The 20719-nt window shown below is 52.9% G+C and overlaps 1 protein-coding gene across 3 annotated transcripts; it reads right to left on the minus strand.

The window, feature by feature from the left end:
- Positions 1 to 116: 116 nt before the first annotated feature.
- LOC125745889 (rapamycin-insensitive companion of mTOR-like) lies at positions 117 to 18706 on the minus strand. 3 transcript variants are annotated; one of them, XM_049019145.1, is made up of 38 exons: positions 18628 to 18706; positions 18453 to 18500; positions 14251 to 14348; positions 13990 to 14054; positions 13737 to 13868; positions 13568 to 13631; positions 12459 to 12585; positions 11542 to 11711; positions 11385 to 11452; positions 11225 to 11292; positions 11010 to 11092; positions 10770 to 10857; positions 10555 to 10645; positions 10386 to 10452; positions 10099 to 10179; positions 9910 to 10010; positions 9638 to 9803; positions 9433 to 9534; positions 9290 to 9336; positions 9023 to 9158; positions 8740 to 8939; positions 8483 to 8609; positions 8122 to 8286; positions 7948 to 8024; positions 7779 to 7857; positions 7578 to 7687; positions 7371 to 7458; positions 7178 to 7270; positions 6984 to 7090; positions 6628 to 6860; positions 5586 to 6522; positions 3722 to 3899; positions 3539 to 3620; positions 3258 to 3443; positions 3000 to 3158; positions 2785 to 2908; positions 2547 to 2685; positions 117 to 2216 (listed from the first exon to the last, which is right to left on the minus strand). In XM_049019145.1, exons 1-38 carry the CDS (start codon positions 18674 to 18676, stop codon positions 2142 to 2144), a joined length of 5010 nt encoding a protein of 1669 aa, XP_048875102.1. In that variant the 5' UTR covers positions 18677 to 18706; the 3' UTR covers positions 117 to 2141. The 3 variants fall into 3 exon arrangements, with proteins under 3 accessions (XP_048875102.1, XP_048875100.1, XP_048875101.1); XM_049019143.1 differs by adding an exon at positions 5105 to 5152 and having other exon boundaries at positions 6984 to 7270; XM_049019144.1 differs by having other exon boundaries at positions 6984 to 7270.
- Positions 18707 to 20719: the final 2013 nt, after the last annotated feature.

Below are 20719 nucleotides of genomic sequence, written 5' to 3' on the forward strand. Positions count from 1 at the left end.
TTGCGTTAATACCCTTCACCTACGCTCACTCTCTTTTAAATCACGTTGAAGACACTTACTGCTGTAAACGCCCTTTATTGTGAGAATGGGAGACAGAGAAATTGGGAAGACAAATGCAGGTTTGAATAGGTGTTTTATTAACAAAGTATCCCTTCTGTAAGATAGTAAGATTCTCGAGGACCATAACGTGGCCAAAACATACTGAAAACTGTACAGGAGAAATCACAAATTAAGGAAAAGTTTTTAAATTATACAGTTATTTCCTTAAAGAAAAAATAAATAAATACATCTTTTCATGGTCTTATCTTGCTTTTTCCTCCAATATAATACAAGTACACAATATTACATAGGCGACACCGGGCAGTACCCGGCAGTCCACATAATAGCAGCTCAAACCAAAAACACGAAGAATAAAGGGGGATCCGAAATTATGGCAGTGTTTTAACCCCCCACCCATCTCATGCATTTTCTGTATAAAACATTTATATAGTCACCGGGGTGAAACGTTGCATACTTAAGTATAAAGTCAGGATTAACCCTCTAGGTAATGTTTTGTAGCAATAAATTAGCCACGCAAACGCGCACAGGGAAAAGGGAATCATAAAGGAGGAATTCAGAGTGTAACTTTGTGCAATAGTGACCCGCTGCTCCATCGCATTTGGCGTCTGTCCCGTTTCTCCAGAGGAATTATGGGAAGTGCATTCCAGGAGGTGGCCACACTCTCTGACTCACAATTTTTGCAACACTTGACCTGTAGTTAGTAACGACACTACAGAAGAGAAAAACTGTTTTGGTTTCGGCTATGAACTAGTTGAGGCAGCTCCCCAGTCTTCAGAAACAGTGTCTCTCCATAAAAAAGTGGAGTGGGGGGGAAGCAGTTTTTCCCCAATGCAGTCAAAGCCAGACATTAAGTATCTTCTCCCCTAAGGACCGGTGCTGCTGTTTAAACACCAGGGGGGAGACATCTGGGGAATGCTGGGTAGGATTCTGCCATGAGGAAAATCAGCACAGTGAGGAACTGGGAAGGTCAAAGTCACTGAAGAAAGTACCAGACTGTCAATCCAGAGTCACTAGATATTAAAATAAGTCACATCACAGACTTACACTATTGACTCAAATACAAAAAATAAGCTGCCCAAAAAAAGAAAGCTGTGGTGATTTAGTGCAGAAAGGAGAAATCTCCCCCCCCCTCCCTCCCACCTGTACCCAGCTCAGCACCCTGTGGTTAATTACCAGAACCCCTCTTTAACACCTGCTCTTCCCAAATGCCATGGGCAGTGTGCACCACAAAAGAGGTCACCTCCAACCTTCCACCATTGCTGACCGAAACGCAGACCGTGTGTCGGCAGGAAGGATGGACTCCAGCTCGGAGGAAAGTCTCAAAGTGGCACCTTCCCGTCTGTGACTGGAGTCTTTACATCGTTACGGCATGCCGACGAGTGACTCAGCCACAGGCTGCATGCCCTGACCTGATGCCTTCCCAAAAAGAATTTTTCCAAGGAAGGCACCTTAGTGAGCCTATGGACACGTGCAGATCATATGTGTAAGACGCCGCCACGTCCTGATGCGGCACACAGACGAGTCACTGCATCTCAGGCTGCTGCCTCTTGCTCGGCTGAGTCTCCAGGGATTTGAATCTGGCACCAGGTCCAGCTCCGCAAAAAAAGGTGCCGCTCCCTGGTGGCAGCACCAGAAAATTACAGGAAAACGGAAATGTGCCAGAATACAGGTTAAACTGATGTTCTTGTTTTTTTTTTTTTTTTTTTTATCAAAAAAAAGCTCGGGGTGAAAGAGAGACCTTCCACCTCCCTACGTGTAGCTGAGCATGGGCAGTGTACACGGTGGACAGCGCCCGTATGTGCAAGACCAACTGTAGTGTTTGCAGAAAGAAATCATAAATAGACGCATCATCATCATCATCATCATCATCGTCATCTCCATCTCATAGCTGTGCTGTACCGGGGACATCCTCTGGAGGTCAGGCTCCGCAGGGTCCTCCTGGATATATTTCCTTTCACCAGTAATCTCTGCTCCGCCTTACTGGGTGTCGCCCTCCCCACCACGCCTCTCCCACTGTCTCCGCCTCACCCTGCGATGCAGAACAACCGGGGCCATGGGTGCAAGGCGGTGGGGGAGTGCCGTCAGGAGTCCTGGGAGGGCTCGTCCCCAGCTTTCTTCGGTGGCGTTGACAGCATCATCTCCGCTTCCTCGTACATCTGTGATACAGGGAGAAGGGTTGCACCTGCAAGTGAAACGACCACTCCTGGAGGGTTAGACGTATCACGGATTTACATCACGGTGACTCATGCCCTCCATCTACCCAGCTACACGATCCCGTTAATTCAGCAGACGCTTCTACCGGAGACAGGCAGTCCCTGGAGCAGTTGTGGCTTGCTCGGGGGGGGCCAATGGTGAGATCACTCTGTCAACCCTGGGATTTTACCTGACGATCATGCAAATCGCAAGCAGAGCTTCCTAACCTGCTGGGTCACACATCTAGACCTGTGGCACAAACGCACATGGCGGGATGTGGGTGGGTTACGCACCAGGGAGAACTGGACGTCCTGGAAGAGCTCCTGAATGAAGCGGCGGGACGGCAGGCGGAACAGGCAATTGGCCAGCAGGTGACACACCTCCGAGTACAGGCAGATGTCGTCGAAGGCGTACGGGAACTTCTCCTTGATCCTGCAAAGGTGATGGGTGACCGTGAGAGGCTGGCGTGTGGGGGGGGGGGTGGGGCGGTGGATCAGCCGAAAAACCACCAGTAACCATGGTGACCCTTACGTAAGCAGGCCCGTCTCATGGCCCTTGGTTCCCACAGATGAGCTGAGACTGACCACCAGACGAAGCACTTCCTTCCGCAGCAGGGCCCTGCCAGCAGGAGCGTCTTCTGGGATGGGCTTTCCTCCTGGGAAGGGGGGGACAGCATGTGGGTCACTGGCAGGGGCAGGCAGGTTTAGCACAGGGTGATGCGGAGTGTGTGGGGGGGGGGTCCTCACCCAGCATGAGCTCGGTGCTGCGAGTGCTGCTGGCAGAGCCCTGGGACACCGTGTCACTGCAGCCCGACACCCCCGAGCAGCTGGATGGGGGTACGACCTCCAGGTGGTGGGGGCCGACAGCAGGGCCACACCAGTCTGAATAGCAGAGGTCTGTGAAATCTGGAAGTGGGGCGGAGGGGGGGTGGTGACATGGAGACAGAGAGCAAACGGGACCCCGGAACCTCACCACGGCTCACGGGCAAGGGATGGTCAGCGCACCTGCTCGGTTGTGGGCGTGGCCTCCGCGCGCACGCACACCCACACAGTACAAGCAGTTGTCCTCGTGATGCTCCTGCAATCCTGAATCCTCTGGACCTGGCCCCGCCTGCGGGTCGGCCCGGCTGGCTGCCATCAGCTCGGTGATGCTGAGCTGTTGCCGCAATGGGGGGGTGGTGTAGCAGCCGCCTGGGTGGGGGGGGGGTCGACACGTGGAGTTTATACTAGGGACTTCATCTCACCACCATAAAAGCTGACATCCCGGTGCCCAAGTATGCCCTTACCCTCCGATTCCCCCCCGATAAAGAACTTGGCGGCCCTCTCCTCGGCCTGGGGGCTGGTCTGGAAATACGGGGCCTCCTTGAGCTGTGGGGACCGGTGGAAGCAGGTATGACTCGGGATGAGGAGACGTTGCCTCCCGTACAAAGCTGGAAGCGCCCTCCCCTGGGAGATTCTGGGATCCTCACCTGGAACATGTCGGCGATGTCCATGGGCAATGCCAGCCCGATGTAGTCATCGCTGTACCCGTAGGTGGCGCTGGACACCATGGAGCGCACAGAGGAGGAGCGGTGAAGCGTGGTCTGGCTGATGGGGCTCAGGAGCTCCTCCTTGTCCAAGGATGCGAAGCTCAAGGCCTTCAGGAACCTGAAGGGGGAGCGTTAAAGCAGGAGAGCTTTGAGGGAGGAGAAAAGGAAGCGACCACTCTGCTACCAATGCAGGGCAGCGCCCCCCCCCAGGGTGTACGACACTCTGTTTCTGACACACCTGCACACAACTTGTCACCAGTCTGCAAACCACCAGGAAATTCACAGCACTATTTCTATAAATAATCAAACGGTTCTGTAGCACCCCCTAACAGATACAATGGGAACTCTGCTACATGAATTAACCTCCGCCCCCTCCCAAATGAGCTGAGTAGGCAGGAAAGTGGGGGGTGAAGGAAGGAAGGGATTGCCTAACAAACAACCAGGGATGAGAAGGACCAAGAAACAGCGGGGAGGCGGAGCCTAACAGAAAGAGGAAGAGGAGGGGGGACGAAGTAAAGCGGGAAATGAGGAGAGGGGGAAGTGGGTTCTGAAGATCTGGGCCCCTGCCAGACCAAAGGGGCCAAGAGGCTGCTAAAGAATAGCTCTGATTGTCCCAGTGTGCCATAATTGGTGGGCGGGGGTATGGTTTTCATCTAAAGTAGGGGGTGAGGGTGCTGAGAGAGTTCTGCATACTCCTGTGCTCTGCCCCCACAGCGCTGGACTCTCGGTTGGGGGTGTGGCCTCCAGAGCCAGGGTCCTAGCCAGCCAATCAAAATAACTGGTCAGGAAATGAGTCACAGTATACGAGATACACCCTTAACCGTAAGATGGCATGCTTGCCTTTACAGTAAATCCTCTCTTCACACGCACATTACGGCTTGTGGGCGAATATGAAGTTGAGTGAGAGAGTGAATAGCATTCCCCGCCGTGGGGTCATGCTTGTCATTATGGGCGTGCACACGGGCCTCCTGGTACCAGCAAGACACTGCGCAAGCGATGCGCTTGGGCATTACCCTGACCGGCCCGCAGGACAAAGGAGCTGTCGGCCACAAACCCGTCTGGTGAGCACTCATGGCCTGAGGATGGAGACACTGTCATTCTGGAAGATTCCACTGCCATGATCACAGAAATGATTCACGGTCTTCTGGCCACGACCACTAATGGATCAGAATTTCCTGGCACTGCCTTTTCCCAGCGCAGTGGTGGGGTGTGTGTGCCGCTCCAGGCCACACCACAGGTTCATCCGCTCGCTTGGGAACACCAGTGCTTTCATAGGAGTGAAGAGAGTTTCAGGCAGTGCAGTGGCCAGCAGCACAGCCTCACCTTGCCAGTGCTGGACGTTCGCATCCCATGTATTCTGGTTTCCTTTCCCTGTTCAAAGACAAGCCCATTGGTTTGCCTAGACCTCACATAGCCCATGTACGCTGTGTCTGTGCAGGACCCTATGCAGGGTGTACATTACGGGCTCTGCAACGCCTACGCAGCTATGAAAGATAGATAGATGGATCGATCGACAGAGGAACGAGCCTGTAAGCCTCTCAAAGGAATCTCAAAATTGCTGCACTGAAGTTGAACGTGTTGATGGACAGGAAGGCCCTGCTGGAGAGGTTAGGCCTCTCCCACATGAGGAATGGGCGATTAGCCAGCGAGGGAAGTGAAGCCCGGCCTGAAAACTGCTGAAGGATACGTCGCATGTCAGAGAAAGAAAGCCAGCTTTCCCTCATAAACAAAATGGCTGCAGCTTGGGGCGGAACAAACAGAGAGCAGACAGGGTCGGGTGGCAGGAGGAGGGGTAGGTGGGTACCTGCGGGGCGTGAGCCGGGAGTCCAGGCTGCCGGCCTTCATGGTGATGGCGTCCGTGAAGAGCACGTCCTTGGCGGGGGAGGCCAGAGCCTCGCTGTGCGACAGCGACGGGTGGATGCGCTGCTGCTGCAGCCGTTTGAGCGTGGCGTAGCCCAGCGCGTCCCGGGGGCTGGTGTACGCGAAGCTGCAGTCCGCCAGGCTGCGGATGGCCGCCACCGAGGGTGACTTGAGCGACTGGGCACGGCGTGGCAGCGTGTGGGCGGAGCCGGGCGGCACCAGCGACGCCGAGCTGGACTTGGAGAGGGGCAGGTGGTCGGACTGCGGCGTGAGCGAGCATGGCGTGCGCACGGTGCGCGTGCTGCCCACCGTGTCTAGGCTGGCACAGTCTGTGTCGCCGGTGGACGAGTCCACGCCGGGGGCCTCGCGGGACGGGCTGGAGCTCATGGAGCTGACCCCGCTGGTGGTCGTGTCAGTGTTGAAGCTCTGGCTCCGGCTCTTGAACTGGGCGCCGCCTCCGGAAGATGAGGAGGAGGAGCCGTCACCAGTCAGGCGCTCGCGGCTACCAGGCTCCGGCTGGGCTGCTATGCCCCCACCGCGGGGCGACCGCGACACCGTCTCCCTGAGCTCCGGGCCTCGGGCGAAGGTGAACGGGTCCGGCTGACCCGGCATGTACACGGACGGCTCGGTGAGGGTACGGCTCCTGCACAGGCTGGCCAGCTGCGACTCCCAGGCCCCCCTGCTGCCCTTGGGGTCGCTGGCGCTGCGCTGCTTCTTGCCCGGCAGGCTGAGCACATTCAGGAAGCTGTTGCGGACTAGGCGGCCTGGCGTTAGCAGCGCCAGAGGGCTCCGCTCCTTGAGGACCTTGGGTCGCATGAGGACCGGTTGTTCCTCTGGGGCTTCAGGGCTCCCAAAGCGCTCGTCATCCAGGATGTAGAGGCCTGGAGGCAGAAGGCAGGCATACAATCCAACGCTCACTGGGCTAGAAGCTGCACCCCGCCCCTCCCCCAAGGGTGACACAGCCCTGGGTCGTGGTGTCGGCTTACCAGGCTGTGTGGACTCGCTCTCGCTGTTGTGCCGCGAGCCCGTGGACTCGGAGTTGAGGCTGAGAGTGCTGGGCACGGAGGACAGCTCACCGGCCGGCTGCGGCTCCATCTCGTCCGTCACCACGGGCCAGGCCTGCCGCCGGCTGTGCCGCACCGCGTCCCAGCCCTGCTGCTTCAGAACCTCACAGCCCTGCTTGGTTCTGGCGATCAGGCCCAGGACGTAAAGGCCGGTCCTATAATGGGGGAGGGGAGACATGATTTTAATGTTACTACATGCATGGTATGTTGAATGTCTATGGGGTGTGCTTGGGGGGGGGGGGGGGGGGGGGAGGGGGTTGTCACCGGTAAATGCTCACCCACGAACAGACAGAACCTCACAATGCTGGGCCAGAGCCATGATGTCGGGGATCACATTTTCCTCCAGGAGGAGGTTCAGACCCCAGGTGGAGGAACTGATGTTACCCTGAGAACAAGTTGCAGAACGTATCGGTATAAGTAAGCCTCCCAGCAGAGGTGCAGAAGAGTCCGGAAGAACACACATAGCACTGACCAGGGCCCACAGCGCTGCCTTCAGTTGCTTGACGCCCTCCCAGCTGTCCAGCACCGGGGAACGCACGGTATAGCTGAGGTCCGGAACCACATTCTGAGGACACAGAGCAAAACCATGACAGCAGACAGTCGAGAGGAGGAGACAGATAGACTCGAGTCTGAAGACAGCAGGGGATCTGGCCCCACGCAGCTACCTGAACCTCCAGCAGGTGGCAGCCCGTCTTATCATGTACCAGCTGACCATACAGGTGCACAGGGAGGTAAACGTTTGGCCTGTGGCACCTGAAATAGGCAAGACAGAATGGAGAGGTTTCTGAAAGCGGCTAGAGATGAGGAGGCCACAACAGGCAGGGTCCACTCTGCACCCGAGACAGACCCTAAGTGGGAGCCCCCAGGTTCACCTCTGGTTACTCCGCCGTACGTAGTTGTCTCCATCGACGGGCTTGCGGTATGTGGTGAGCGCCTCGTTCAGCTGCTCCTCTATCAGATCCACATAGCGCAGGCTGTACTCCTGTGGGTCAGGGTCCGGGTTAATCTCAATGCAGCTGAACGACCCAAAATCCCGGCTCCATCCTCTCTGACCAGACGGGCCGACCACTGACCTTCTGCCATATCTCAAGCTGCTTAGTGATGAAACCCCTCTCGTTGAGGTAGGAAAAGCCCTTTGGGATGGTCAGGAACCTACAAGACAGAGTGTGGGTGACGACACAGTTCGGCTGGTATAATACGGCACGCACTGGATCCAAGAAGGGGGCTGTCAGCACGACCCACCGCAGCAGGAGCAGTAAACCCTGGTCGCCGAGGTGAGTTAGCGCTGGCTTCAGCTGAATCAATGCATGGAGGTTCGCCTACAAACATTAATGAAGAAGCCCAATAAGGATGGCATCACAAACGCAAAGCTAAGGAATGGCCACTCTCCATACATACTACCCCCCCAAAACCCACCTTGTCTTCACAGGCCTCGTCCAGGATATCCAGCGCTTCCATGGAGACGGCTTTGTTGCGGTCATGCAGCTGCGTGACCAGCAGCTCGATGCCCCAGGTGCTGAAGAACTCCACGTTGGCACGCAGCAGGACCCGAAGCTGCTTGGTGGCGTACAGCCTGCAGTTCTGGGAAGGGCCAAGCGGGGCGGTGAGTGAGGAGCGGACGACCAAACCCAAGAGCTCCTCCGCTCATCACTGCATCCAGTGAACCTCTAAACCCCCCCCCCCCAAAATGTGCAAACACCTCCTGAAGTAGCACGTGAAGGACGCACAAAGGTTAGCATCCCTGGCAGTGAAGTAGAGAAAACACCTAGAGCCTTACATCGCTGCCGGCCGTGAGGACCTTGGATAAGATCACCCGAGCGAGTCCGTCGCGACTGTAGTCCAGCGTGGTGACGGTCAGCTTCAGGAGAAGCTCTTGGTTCTTCAGCGAGCACAGGCTGAGAAGGCTGGGGAGACGACAAGCCCAAAGTGTCAGTTCAGAAACCGTAAGCCACAATACTAGCTCCTCTCTGAGAGGTACAAGGAACTCCTAAAAGGTACTATACTAGGGGTCAAATGGGAAGAATGAAGGCCCACCACTGGAAGACGCCACATTTTTCCAGTGTTTTGACTCCGATGGGGTGGGCAGACAGGGTGCCAATGAACAGGAAGTAGTGTTGACTGAGTGTAGTGAGCAGGCCGTTGTTCTGGAGGCTACGGTCGGCCTTCAGCCCCGAGCAAGACGACAGCCACTGCACCATGTCCCTCAGCAGCTCCTCTAGGTACGCCTGGCCCTCCTGGGAAGGTCAGATGTTAGCTGAGACTGGCCAAAGGCAGTTCCTGTCAGCTAATCCAACACTCAGACGGGAAAAGCCTTCACCTCATCCGACTCCAGCAGGAACTCTATGAACTGGCAGCCAGTCACTGTGAGCTGCCTTGCCTTGCTGTGGTCCAGCTCCAGGCTAGTGAACAGCTTGCTGCTGGGCTTGTAGAAGTACAGCAGCCTGCGAACAAACCTGTATGGGGGCAGTTGTCACATGACAGTGAAGGAATCTGAAAGGGTCACACGGCCACATGAGAATGACTTTCATGAAGATGGTGACTAACTTCACCACGGGAGATCAACACAATTCAGGGCGACACTCACTTGTGTATCTGTTCGTCTTTGTTGCTCCGGAGGTTGACATTCGGCCACTACACAGAGAAGGGAAGATACGTCATCCGTGTGATGACCATAACTGATCATTAAACACCACAGATGTCTACAATACTATGGGTGTATTTTCGTACCTTCAGGATAGTGGAGATCAGAACCCAGTTCCAATCCAGGTTCTGCTTGTGGTTCAGAATCTGACTATCTTTCAGGTTCATCAAAAGGGCCTCCTCAGTATCCTGCAAGTGCAGAGTGTGTGACGACAGAAAACCCAGATTCATATGGAGATCCAAATGCTGACACTGTTCTGTACTATGGGTCTGGACAGTAAAGCAAGGTCACCTTGATGAGGTATATGTCCCTGGAAGCCCGAGGGTGCTGCTCTGCGGAGCAGCGGGAGGCTGTGGACTTGCGCAGGATGTGATCAAGGTACAGGCTGCTGGGTCTGGGTCCCCGCTTCTTCCTCTCGTGGAAACACTTCAAGTGATTCACGGCCACACTTGCCCGCCTACAGCCACACGGACCATGGAGACACGCATGACGAACGGCCCTTCAGAGAGGTGAACTCGGCTGGACAACAGCAGGACCAGATGATCCCGGATCAAGGGACTTACATGCGCTTCTCCTGGCCGACATCGAAGGAGGCGGCCATGTTCATTAGTGTGGGCAGGCAGTGTAAATGGTGGCTATGAGACTGTGGGAGGATAGTGTTGGCCTGTAAGGAGTACAAATCAAGGAATGGGCTGAGTATTTCCACAGAAATGAGAGCCGGCGATGTGAAACTGTGAGTCACAGAATAGTACCATGTGGAGGAGCTCCCCCAGGAGAATGGTGGCTCGGACTGAGATCTGGTCGTCGCTGCTGGTGATGACCTCCACCAGACCCTGAGCCAAGGACAGCGTGTAAAGACAATGGCAGCAACAGGGACTCAAACAAAACAAGCAAGGTCAACGTCAAGTTTAACAATTGTTTTCTAAGAAAGACGCAGATTAAATGCAGCGATGTTGGTGCTGGTCCAAAAACCCAGTAAAGGCACATATAAATAATTCTTAGATGATTCACACACAGTAACCATGGTGACATGCCCTACCTCTAACAGGCCATTGTTTATGAAAGCACACAGCACCAGAGCAAGATAATTGTCCATCAGGTCAGGCCTGAACAGGAAAACCAAAGAAAAAGCGGAAATTAGCAAGAAGTTCGATGAAACACAGGGACCTGGTTTCTGGATGTTCTGTAGGCATCCATAGGAGCCTTACCGTGACCTTGCTCGATGTGGAAGGATGGTCTTTGCTTCTGACGCCACAAAGCCATCAGACAACCTCCAGCTATCCTGGTACCGGCTGGGGTCTAGAGCAGGAATTAGCACACCAACTGTTAGCGAGACACTTAAGGGTGGAAACACGGAAACAGCAGCGAAGCTGAACAAGCCCTTACACATCAACGAACGGCTGCAACCCTCAGTAGGACTCACCCACACTCAGCAGAGCCTCCATGAAGTCCCGGGTTACCACGGGAACAGGAAGGCGGAATATGTCGTACATCACCTCCAGCAGGCTTTTCTGTGGGAGAACCAGGGGAGCCCAGGTCAAACGAGTCACTAGCCCCAACTAGGGAGCCATGTCCTACTGTGACGTTAGCAGTGGATACAGCGACAAATCAGTCAGGTAAACCAATACAACGTGCCAGCAGGCATCTCCCATCTCCCACTTACCCTGACATCCATGTTTGGTATGCAGAGCAAGCCAATCAGCGAGACGATTCCGGAGTTGCCTGATTTGCACAGGTTAATGATCCCTGGGGCAAGAGGGAATATTGAATTGAGGAGACCTCTAAAGGCAGCGTTTGCAGTGGCTCCTATGCGTCTATATGAACTGATTCTATCAGAACGTAGACGGCCACAATGAAACCAGTCAGACACCTGCTCACCTGACCAGGACCGGAAGGACGCTACGATAGCCATCCTGCTAGCTAGGAAGCGTGCCTCTCTGTCCTCCCTATGGCAAATGGTGACAGCCAGTCAGAGAGAGGCCAGATGGCTGGCATTCCTACCCCTTGACTCTGCCCAGCCCTGTGCCAATAGACCTACTTGAGCTGCCCATCAGCCGTGTCTGGGTTGTGTCTGTAGTGGAAGTCCGTGTAAGGTGCCAGGATTTGCTGGAAGGAACAAGCGAGCACTCAGAATAGTGGGCGGGTTTTCGCATGTCAACCACGCATGGGGGTGGAAGAGGGTGCGGGACCGGTACCTCCAGCTCCACATCAGAGCGAACATAGTGCCGTGTGTGGGGGTGGTTGAGCAGATGCAGGACGGTGGTGACGAGGGCCTCGTTGATGCGGCTCAGCTGACAGTCGATGACGTTCTTCAAGATGGTGCTGAGACCGCCCCTCTGTGCCACCACCTCGGGGTTCTTCAAGGCTGAACGGAATGAGGACACCATCAGGCTGAATCTCAGTCCACCCACTACACCCTGCAGAGGGGCGTCCAGCCCACACCAAGTGCTACGGAGCGGGAGTGGAGTATAAAAACCTCCGATAGCGAGTCTGCAGCGATGCCGGCTCAAACTCCATGCTACTCCCTTGCTGTTGCAGGACATCAAGCATGGAGGGAATATAATATAAATGTAAGTAGCTCCTTTCCACCGGTTTCCCCAATTGTGTGATTTGTTGTACACAAATATTTGTTCATTGTTTAATGCTGCCTTTACAACCAAAACAGTAATCTGAGAATAATATGGAAAATGAAATTGTTGCTTCAGTTTAAAATATTTTTTTTTTAGATTTTCTTTGTAAAAATCCTGTTTGTGAAGCTGTAAATATTTTTGCAAATGAATATATTCTAAGCTCTCAAATCACTCTTTCCCATTACAATATGCAGGATGAAGAGTATGTGCAGTTGTAAACAGTGATATAAAATAACAGCAAACGCAATGAGATCATCTGTCGGCATCCAGGACAGGTGCTTCCTGTTTCGGGGGGGGCACCCCAAAGTTTGCCTGCCTCTTCATACCCTTCCGCTCAATCTGGGGAACCCTCTATAGCTGCAAGTGTGACTTCACACAAAGCGTCACTCCATAGTGAAGTGCTAGTGAGTAGGGATGGGTTTGAGATTCAGCCAGAAGCTCATTTCATGGAAAAGACAGTGGACCAGAGCCATGACACCCACCCAGCTCACAGATGGTAGCCAGGCAGGCGCGCACCATGCGATCACGCTCCTGCAGGCCATCGTTGCCCACAGCGATTAGGGAGTTGGTGATGGAGCTGGGGAATAGCAGCGCATTCACGGTGATCATCTGCAGGGGGCGGCAAAAGCAAAAGAATCAGAACCACTAGGTAACATGGCAGCCAACTTGAGAACATACATTCTTAGAGTTTGCCAAACAGTTCAGGATTTATTCAGCACTAAACTAAAAGAGACATACAGTCCTAATAGGTCTTCTGGCATGCAGTCCTACCACCCAGGACAGCCTGAGACACACTGTAACCACATGGGACAAACTGGGACACATCACTACCACTAGGGGGCAGCCCAGAACACACTCTTATCATGGGAAACAAACTCCAACCACCCAGGACAGCCTGGAACACACTTCAACCACTAGGGGGCAGCCCAGAACACACTGCAACCACTGGGGGGCAGCCCAGAACACACTGCAACCACTGGGGGGCAGCCCAGAACACACTCTTATCATGGGAAACAAACTCCAACCACCCAGGACAGCCTGGAACACACTTCAACCACTGGGGGGCAGCCCAGAACACATTGCAACCACTGGGGGGCAGCCCAGAACACACAGCAACCACTGGGGGGCAGCCCAGAACACACTGCAACCACTGGGGGGCAGCCCAGAACACACTCTTATCATGGGGAACAAACTCCAACCACCCAGGACAGCCTGGAACACACTGCAACCACTAGGGGGCAGCCCAGAACACACTGCAACCACTAGGGGGGCAGCCCAGAACACACTGCAACCACTAGGGGGGCAGCCCAGAACACACTGCAACCACTAGGGGGGCAGCCCAGAACACACTGCAACCACTGGGGGACAGCCCAGAACACACTGCAACCACTGGGGGGCAGCCCAGAACACACTCTTATCATGGGGAACAAACTCCAACCACCCAGGACAGCCTGGAACACACTGCAACCACTAGGGGGCAGCCCAGAACACACTGCAACCACTAGGGGGGCAGCCCAGAACACACTCAGACCACCTGTGAAAGCACAACACACACTATAACCACCCAGAACAGTATGGGATGGCATCTTACCTTGCGCACCAGTCTCAGGGCCTGTGTCCGCTCCACCTCATTGCTCTGTTGTATGTCAATGCACCTGGGAGGGAAAGCTCAGATGGAACAAAACCAAGTCTCTCACCCTAACCAACTGCAAAAAGTGAACCAAATAGGAAGGTGGGACCACTGATGCCCTGTCACTCACCTGGCAATCAGGTAGTCTACCTGTAGTCGAAGCACCTTCTGAAGGACACTGGTATCACGGATGAGGTAGCGCAGCGCCCGCAGACCTGCTGCCCGTACCTCCTTGGCCTCATTGAGCAGTGCCAGCCGCAGGCTGAAGGACAGAGGGGCAGAGTCAGACGCCTGCGGACAGGGCTGGTAGAGCATGGCAAACAGAGCAGTGCATCCCTTCACCACAGGGGGCGCCGCTGCACCCTTCACCCCAGAGGACTCACCACATGATGATCTCTTCATACGTAAACCCAAACTTCTCCTCATTGTGGCCAACACTGCAGAGAAGCTGCAAGCATGAGAGAAATGTTGTGAGGGAACCAGACAACCATCAGCCATCCTGAGACTGTGCTGACAGACAGGGTTGGTGTACAAACAGTAAGGAACCTCCACCCCACCAACAGAAGGACAGGGAGGCCCAACAATGCGATCATCTTTATCCAAATAGCAGGTCGGTTAAAGGTAACACTCCTGTAGTCACGCACCTTAATAAAGTTGTTGAGGTGGCCCAGTTTCCTCATGTTGGTGACGCCTTGTGGTCTGGCCACATTCTGCAGGATCTCACGCAGGTTATCACCAGGGTCTGAGGAAGGAGAAGAGCTGAAAAGGTGGCTGAAGAGAGAGTCATGCTGTACAAAAGCAGCAGAAGAATTTTGGACTATCGGATGCTTGAATGAACCGAGCTGAGGTGACCAGGTCGCGCCTGGCTGGGGTTCAGTGACCAGGTCGTGCCTGTCTGAGGTTCACTGACCAGGTCATATCTGTCTGAAGTTCACTGACCAGGTCGCGCCTGGCTGGGGTTCACTGACCAGGTCGCGCCTGGCTGGGGTTCACTGACCAGGTCGCGCCTGGCTGGGGTTCACTGACCAGGTCGCGCCTGGCTGGGGTTCACTGACCAGGTCGCGCCTGGCTGGGGTTCACTGACCAGGTCGCGCCTGGCTGGGGTTCAGTGACCAGGTCGCGCCTGGCTGGGGTTCAGTGACCAGGTCGCGCCTGGCTGAGGTTCACTGACCAGGTCGCGCCTGGCTGAGGTTCAGTGACCAGGTCGCGCCTGGCTGGGGTTCAGTGACCAGGTCGCGCCTGGCTGGGGTTCAGTGACCAGGTCGCGCCTGGCTGGGGTTCAGTGACCAGGTCGCGCCTGGCTGGGGTTCAGTGACCAGGTCGCGCCTGGCTGGGGTTCAGTGACCAGGTCGCGCCTGGCTGGGGTTCAGTGACCAGGTCGCGCCTGGCTGATGTTCACTGACCAGGTCGCGCCTGGCTGGGGTTCACTGACCAGGTCGCGCCTGGCTGGGGTTCACTGACCAGGTCGCGCCTGGCTGGGGTTCAGTGACCAGGTCGCGCCTGGCTGGGGTTCAGTGACCAGGTCGCGCCTGGCTGAGGTTCACTAATCAGATCGTGTCTGACTGGAGTTCACTGACCAGGTGACACATGCCTGAGGTTCACTGAGCATATTGCGTCTGGCTGGGGTTCACTGACCACATCGCGTTTGGCTGGGGTTCACTGACCAGGTCATACCTGCCTTTCCTACTGACAAAGAAAGACGACTTGTACAGGAGGAAGGCCAGTCTCCGGTCATGGACACATATTTAACCACAGGCTGAAAAAAACAGAAGCTACAAAAAGGAACCTTATATCCAGGTCACAGAGGCGGATTACAAAAAGTGATGCAGTCATAGACGACCTCATGCGCACCAAATCCATATCTAACATCTCATAGCACAGAGAGAGTGCCCCAGTACTGCAACAAAGACAAGGCCCTCCCTTGTGGAAAGTCCAGTATCGTCACAAGCCTTGCATCAGGTATTCCTTACATCCCTGATGCAAATGATCATGTGAGCCAGAGTACTGACCACTGAGGGCTGAGGGATTCAACCAAACCTCCCCTCTCACGCAGTAATCTGTCCAATGTCGGGTGAAAGTTCTGTTATCTTTCATAAACAACTCTAAAAGCCGACTTCCTCCATAGCGTGGGGTAAAGAAAATTACGGAGAACTCCCCCCCCCCCCCTACTGCAGCACGAAGGCTGTGAGGTCATCATTCCAGCGTTCCTGAAGCACTAAGTCAGCTGGTATGAGGTCCAAGCGCGCACAGAGACCAGGCGTCTCATGTTACCTTACGGAATAGTCTACTTTTCCTCACTGGCCTCTGAACATTTAAGGCATGAATTCACAGACGCTCTGCCAGAGCCCTCTGTCGCTTCTCTCACCTGGAACAGTTTAATCACTCTCATGCCCCAAATATGCGAGGCCTTGCCAGCACGCTGCAGGCAGGGTGTCAGGAAAATCCAGGCAGCGGCAACCGACACATCGAGTCTGCTGTGCTGGATCAAGTCGATCTCTTCAAGCTCTGGGCACCATCAGATTACACAATGTTTTTAATATCCCCATTCAGGATTAGAATGGATGGGTAATGCCCCAAGGTAGTGGCCCATGGATAAGTTAACAGGCCCAACACCCACATAGGGTCTGTTCTACTAACACTGGTTTGTTTACTTCATATTCAAATACATGTCAAAGTTGTTTCAGTTAAAAGGTCAGTCACTACTCCCCTACTGCTATATGGTGCCAATGGATGCCAACACCTGTCATACCACCCTGAGTGGAAACTCAACAACTGAGCTGGTGAGAGAAACAGGCTGCCAATCTCACCAGACTAGCCAGTGGAAACTACCATGAACATGGAAAGGAGCCTGGGATCATGTGCCGAGACCATACCAAGCAGAGGTTACAGGTCCACGTGCTTCAGGTGTAAGGTCAGCGCATCAGGATGCTACTGTGCATTCAGCAGCAACACCCGCATGGTGGATCAGTCCACCTTACGAGTCAAGAGGCTAAACACAGCAACTTGCAAACCTGCACCGTGCGCCACAAACAGGAGGTAAGCACAGGAAGAGCATCCTTAAGGTGGAACGGCTGCAGGTTTATTTTCAGACTCAAAACAAAAGCTGCACCTTTCACAAAGGAGATGTGGGACATGTAGGAAACACGGGGAGGAACAGAAAGTGGAGCACTGCGCTGGAACAGAGAGTGTAAGAGAAGCAGGCCACAGCATGCCCACCGATTACAGGAAGATTCCACCTTTAATTTCCCTGCTGACCCCATCTGTCCTCCTTCCCTCCCTATGTTGCCACACCCCTCCCCTTCCACCCCCTCCTGCCCAGTCAGCAAACCACCCTCCCTTACTCACTTTCCCTCCAGACCGTCAGCATTCCAGAAAGCAGTGCAGAAACACACACATTCACACACAGACCTGTACTCATATCGTTGTGGGGACTCTCTATTCATTTTTATGGGCAAAACCCTAATCCCAAAAATGACAACCTTAACCCTTAACCAGCCCTAACCTCAACCATAAATAACTAAACCAAATAAAGTCATTTGGCATTTTTAGTTTTTTCATTGCAGTCACAGGTTTTTTTTTTTTATATATAAACGTGAAATTTGAACAAAGTCAAAATAACAGGTTATTACATTGTGGGGACATCTGGGCCCCACAATGTAATGTATACCTGGACTACACGCATGCACACACATGCATGCATGGCACATACCCAAATTTCACTCTCAATTGGTTGGTTTAGTTCACTTCAATTCCATCTGAGCTTAGTGCTTTAATATTGCAGTAACAGTCATTTAGAGACGCCGGAATGATTACTTGGACACACTGTCCAAAAGGAAGACAAATCAGTAACTGACACTGACTCTCTTAGCGGAGCGTCCACTGTGGCCGAGAAGTCAGAGAATTCACCGGCTAACTTATTTTCTTCAGTTAAACAAACACACGCCTCCTGCACGAGAGCACGGATGCGGACAAGTCATCTTCACTGGTGTCTTTATGCCAACGATCAATCGTCACACACACATACCCTGGCTTTGCCCTATACTGGTCACATATACTAATTCAGCCTTCCATTTTTATACTGGTCTTGCACACAGACCAAGCTTTCTATCCATAAACCATATACAATCACAGAACCCTGAATGCAGTAAACCAGGGTAGGGGAACCTGATCCATGGAGGGCTGGTGTGGGTGTAGGTTTTTGGGATGACCTCTCAATCAGCCAATGATAAAGTAGTGGTTTAAACTTCTGTGCTGGAGACCTACTGTTATTGGCTGATTGAAAACCCGCACCCATATTAGCCATCTATGGGTCAGGTTCCCCACCCTTGCAGTAAACGGAATAACGAGTCAATTTACAGTTAGGATGACTGTAAATAGTTATAATTTCTTGCGGTGTCTAACCAGTAAGTGGCTGCACTGTGCGACGGTATTTAAAGAGCAGGCCACTGATAACGTTAAAAATATTCCCCAATCGCGGATGGATGAAACCTCGTTGGGCCCTCAAGTAGCCGGCGCATCTGACAGACCCGCCCACACCAGGCGGTCCTGGGGTTTCACACGGATATGGACCGCAACTCCACTGCACATGAACGGTCTGTCCAAGACGTGGACCAATCCCCCTGGACATACAAAAACCGTCCCTACCTAGGTTTACCCCAGACCATAAGCCGCCCGGCAGCACAATCAGAAAGGTGACCGCACCATATATCCATCACTGGCTTGAGATCCGAATGGTCCGGCGCGGTGTGAACGGAGAGGGCCTGCATTCAGGAACCAACCTAACGCTTAGATGTCCGCCGGCCCTTCCAGTCCCCTACAGTGTCCCCAGTTTGACTGTCACTCTTACCTCTACTGAGATCGAGCGGTACGTTCTCCTCCCCGCTGTCATTCCGACCTGTCAAAACACACAGTGCAGTCCACAGTGAGATCACAAGGACAGTTGAGAGCTGCAAAGTACATATCAGGATCTACGGTCACCGTCCGGCGTGGTTCTGGTTCAGGGGGGCACAGCCCCAACTTACCTCGCATCCGAAGGCTTCGGATCTGACGGCCGCGGATGCTGACCGCCATGTTTCCAGGGGCATTCACAACACCGGAAACATCGCGAAATATCGCGAGAGAAAATCTGCGGCGCGTACGTGCGGGCGTACTTCGTGCCAGCGTGGGCTCTCTGGATGAGCAGAACATAGAAATAACGCAGCGCTGAACTAGAACAGCAAAAGCAGGAGAAGTGTTTGGGTTTACGGGAACACAGGGAATGTTATTGGGAAGCATTTCTGCATTTAGATGCAGTAATCTAACAGGTAAATCAGTCATATGAACATAAGCTGTGAATTTTAAACCTAAACTCAGTGTTTTACAAGTTTATTGACAAAAATCCACTACAAGTCACCATAAAACATGCGTTAGCTATTTTTCTCAGTTCTGCAAAGCGAGAAATCTCTCTCTTCTCTGAAAACACACGATGATTAAACTTGAAACATGAGAATGGCATCTGCCATTCAGTCACAGATTAATGCCTACATGGTACGCGTATTTTGGTAGTGGCATATTTTCAATTTCAGTGAGAAACAAATGTGTGGAAATTGTTTGAAAAGTCATATCAGGTGTAATATGTATTTAATTAATAAAATAAAATTTATAGTCGAAAAGTAACCAGCCTTTCCGAGTGCTGGTACCTCCATTTAACTGTCTTCAAAGTAATTACGGGTCCCATTCTAGTTTTGCGTTGATTTCTATAGCATAGGCTACGTGAGTTGCGGGATCGGGCGCTGGCTCTGTTGGTATGCGTGTTATTGCGACACCAACTGGAAAAACTACACATTGCAGCAAAACAAAAAAAAAATCTCTCACCTGGGTGTTGAATAGTTCAATGCTTTATGGTTCCCCAGACCTCATCCATGCAAAGTAACCTCCATTATAATGTCCCAATTATAGGTGATACAGTGTGCCTAGGGTTACCACTTTCAATCCAAAGAAATGTTGCCCCCCTACTCCCCTCACCTTCACACCCACCCTGGGTCCCCGGTGATACCGATGATGAAATTAGGCAAATTTGTTTTTTCAATACAGGACAATCCAGTAATATATAGGATGGGTGGCAACTATACCTGTGCCCATGATTGGAAGATTGCCAGTTCGAATCCCATGGCCAGAGTGATTGGACCGTTGGACCTTTGAGCAAGACCTTTAACTGATCCAGGGACCGGCTGATCCTGCTTTCTCCATGGCACATGTCTTTGGATAAAAGTGTATTATATATAAATGTACTTCCTGTGCTTGAACGTTGTCGTGCGGAACCGATCAATGAAATACTTTCTCATATCTACACCGGAATGAATCCTTCTGGATCTCGGGCCAGAAACTGCTTGGTGATGATCTGAAGCAGGTAAGGAAGTGAATATTACGGTGGTACTTACTGTAAGTATAGCTGCTGCAAATGGCCAATATCGCCCCCCAGATTACCGCGATTTTTAATTACTTAATTTGCAGTCAACTGGAGTTCCGTTCCCTATCCAAAGAATAGATGTGGTCTTTCTTTTGGATGCTCACCAACAACATAACCGAGGACCAATCAGAGTCATGCGCACAAGATGGACTTTTCCGGTTACAAAGAGACACTGTGATGAAGCAGAAAGGAGCCATAGCAGAGTGGGAAATGCACCAGAATCGTCGCTGTCCACGGGCGTGTCGGTCTTCCCACAGCATTACGGCTGTGTTGTAGCCATGTTTGTAAATCTGATTATGTAGCCAAACCTTCTCATACAAAAAAAAAGGATAGAGAAGAAAAGGCCCAAACGTGGATGATTCTGGGGGTGCGGCCAGGTGTAAGAACAATTTGTCCAGAGCAAAATCTCTGCAAATGGTTCCAGTTTTGACTGCCAGTCCCGCTGACTAGCAGCACCATGCTGAAAACCATTAAGACTCTTTTAGGAACCTGTCAGGTTTTGTGAACAGGAAGTATTGACAAAGTGGAGTTTCTTAGTCTTGGATGTTTTTCTTGTTCTCTTTTTGTAATGTTTACCCATCAAACTGCGACTGAGCTGCATGTTTCAGGTTATGGTGTAATGCTGGACGTGGCCTTGCCCATGTACATGTACAGGAGGAAGTGTC

Source organism: Brienomyrus brachyistius, chromosome 7 (genome assembly GCF_023856365.1).
Source record: "Brienomyrus brachyistius isolate T26 chromosome 7, BBRACH_0.4, whole genome shotgun sequence".
Taxonomy (NCBI): Eukaryota; Metazoa; Chordata; class Actinopteri; order Osteoglossiformes; family Mormyridae; genus Brienomyrus; species Brienomyrus brachyistius.